General features: G+C 40.6%; 1 protein-coding gene across 1 annotated transcript; it reads left to right on the top strand.

Moving 5' to 3' along the window:
• Positions 1 to 539: 539 nt before the first annotated feature.
• LOC147431723 (uncharacterized) lies at positions 540 to 1,076 on the top strand. Its single transcript, XM_086494399.1, has 2 exons — positions 540 to 917; positions 993 to 1,076. The coding sequence occupies exons 1-2, from the start codon at positions 540 to 542 to the stop codon at positions 1,074 to 1,076; spliced, it is 462 nt and encodes a 153-aa protein (XP_086350525.1).
• The last annotated feature ends 1,664 nt before the right edge of the window (positions 1,077 to 2,740 follow it).

Here is a 2,740-nt window from a genome sequence, read left to right as displayed (position 1 = left end):
AAACATCTCCTCCAAGTTTTCCACGACATCAACCCAGCATAAGTTATTTTGAGCATCTCACTTAGTGCATGATTATATTCGAAATTTAAGTGGTGGATATCATTTTTGGTATGTTTCAGATATTTATCCATCGAATAGGATGGACTGGCAACCAGTTGAGAGCATAGTTGGGATTTTTTATGCTTTCCATGCATTTATTGGGGTGAGCAAATATACCGAGGAAGACAAACAAGGAACTTGCAGATAATGGAATATTCTTTTATGATATGTCATATTTGAAACCGAGAACTTTCTTTGGTTGGGGTCGTGTAGCTCCTTTGCCACTTCCATCCTTTGACTTTGCCAGCTTCAGATTTAGTCTCTTCATGTCTTTGCCAGCTTCGCAAACTAGTGAAAGATTTAGGAATAGCTTGTTTTAGGATATACAAAAGTCCCTCAAGTATTCAATTTCCACAAAAATAGTTTGGCTCACACTATTTATGCCTCTTGAAGTGTTTGTAGATTTCTTCTTCGATGAGCAAATAAGAACTACCGCAACAATGTTCATTTGCAAGTCTGACAGCTGTTTGAACTTTTTAGATGATAATTGGGATAGGAAACAGTCACAGGGCAAAATCTGTATTTTGCAAAAGAAGTCCATAATTTGCAATTTTATTATAAGCTCTCAAATTTTCATAGTGTCGTTTTACTATTTTAGATATCATCTTCTGAGTGGGCAGCTTATTCCACTCGACCAAGATACAAAGTCTAGCCCTGAGAACAAACCTTTATCAATGGAGCTCTACTTTCAAGACAGCGTACTTACTGTGATGGAGATGATGTCAAGCACAACTCTTGCACAGCTCAGGGTAGATCTTACATGTGAAGAACTTCCACTTTTTCCAAGATTGTATGCATTTAGTCTGAACAATAGGAAGGTGTTTACTAAATGAATGAACTTTGATTGTCTTTATTACATTGAGACATAGAATCTAACTCTTTCTTCTTCCCAGATTCCAAGACGCAAGGAGAAAACAACATTGTGCAAGCAGTCCCTCTCGAATACACTTCACTTAATTGCTTCCATCGAAAGCTAGGTCACATACATTGTGCACGCAATGAGCTTTGATACCATGCAAGCCATGATGTACTCTTCAAAATGACTAATACAGAGACATTTTGTGCCGCTCAAACAATGTTTTCAAAATGTACACTTTTCATTGTCTCAAAACTTTACAAATTGTGTTGTTTCTATCAAGATGTATACAAAGAGAGGTAGTTATTGCTCCCTTCCCCTGCTACTTCTCCCATGTCCTCTCCCTCGGTTGGTGCCATTGCTCCCCTGCCCTCTCCCTTGGTTGCTGCCACTGCTCCCCTGCCCTCTTCCCTGGTTGTTGCTTCTTCTCCCTCGAGGGATGCTAGTTTCGGGCATCCTTTTGCGTCGTTCGAAATCATGGGCCTCTTCCATGGCTTCCCATGCGTCTTGCACCTGTGAAGCTTCCCTCTGTTCTTGCTCTTACCGCTGACGTGTAGCCCATTCTCTACTTCTGTGGCATCCACATAATATTGATTGATTGCTTCTTGCATATTTCGAACCTCCTCTTGAGTCTGCTGGTAGCACTGCGTCATTTTTTCAATGCGAGCCTGTTCGAACTCCTCACCTCTCGCACTTTCCTCTCTTGAATGTCTGTTTACCAAGATTATAATATGTTGATGGCCATTACAAAAAAATGCGCATATCGTTGGGGGTGTAGTTATGTAATTGAAGTTCCTGTAGTAGCGTGATAATAGGAAAGTAAGTAAAGACATTGCTTCTTTTAATACAAACGTTGCAGGAAACAAACAATGAAACAACATGATTGCTTACGTTTGGTACATCCAAAATTTGACTGAGGAGCAACAAGGCATTCAAACACGTTCGCTAGCCACAGCTATAGTTATCAACCTGCCTGGGCACGATGACCCCGTTCGTGCTAGATGTTAGTCCCTAGATCATGTTCTAAATAAAAGATGCTCTACGCAGCATATAAATTTTTTCATGGCACTACATACGTAACCACTTGAGTCAATAACACATTACAAAGAGATACTACTTCCAAATGTATCAGAATGTGCCTTATGTTTCTACACACCCGTGAAACAACCTGCTTTGCACGGAGTTTGAGTAGTAGACAATCTTATCTTCAATGTCACATAACAACAGACTCCAATGATCATTACACCAAAACCATCAATGATGAAGAGAAAGATCCTAAATCCAACATGGCTTTTACAAGGCAAGAAGAAACTCACGATTGATTGTATGCAGTGACCAGAAAATGTGCTAGATCAAAATTGACTCTGCTAAACCAGCCCAACAGAGCCAAAAAGGAAACTCCGTTGTTCTGCAGCATAGGCAAGATTAGCGGATCTATTATGTATATTTTGTTATGAACATCAGCGGGGCAGAAGCAAGATAGAGTGCCTAACATGAATCAATGGCAGAGATTAGACTTTTCAACGGGCTGTCACTGCCACAAACACATGGGTCAATACCGAGCGATTGGGGCACCTATCAAATTCCATAAGCCACTGACTCGCTTGGTATTGACCCATGTCTTAATGGTAGTGATCCATCTAATGAACCAAGCTTGACTCATAAAGAGCTTGAGACGGACCACAGCAATGTTGATGACTGCCGCAAAGACATGGGTCAATACCGAGCTAGTTGTGTACCTATCAAATTCCATAAACCACTGACTCACTTGGTATTGACCCATGT

Source organism: Adiantum capillus-veneris, chromosome 21 (genome assembly GCF_014529385.1).
Source record: "Adiantum capillus-veneris isolate H3 chromosome 21, ASM1452938v2, whole genome shotgun sequence".
In the NCBI taxonomy this organism is placed as follows: Eukaryota; Viridiplantae; Streptophyta; class Polypodiopsida; order Polypodiales; family Pteridaceae; genus Adiantum; species Adiantum capillus-veneris.
The sequence above is the reverse complement of the archived record's forward strand: the minus strand, read 5'-3'. Positions and strand labels throughout refer to the sequence as shown.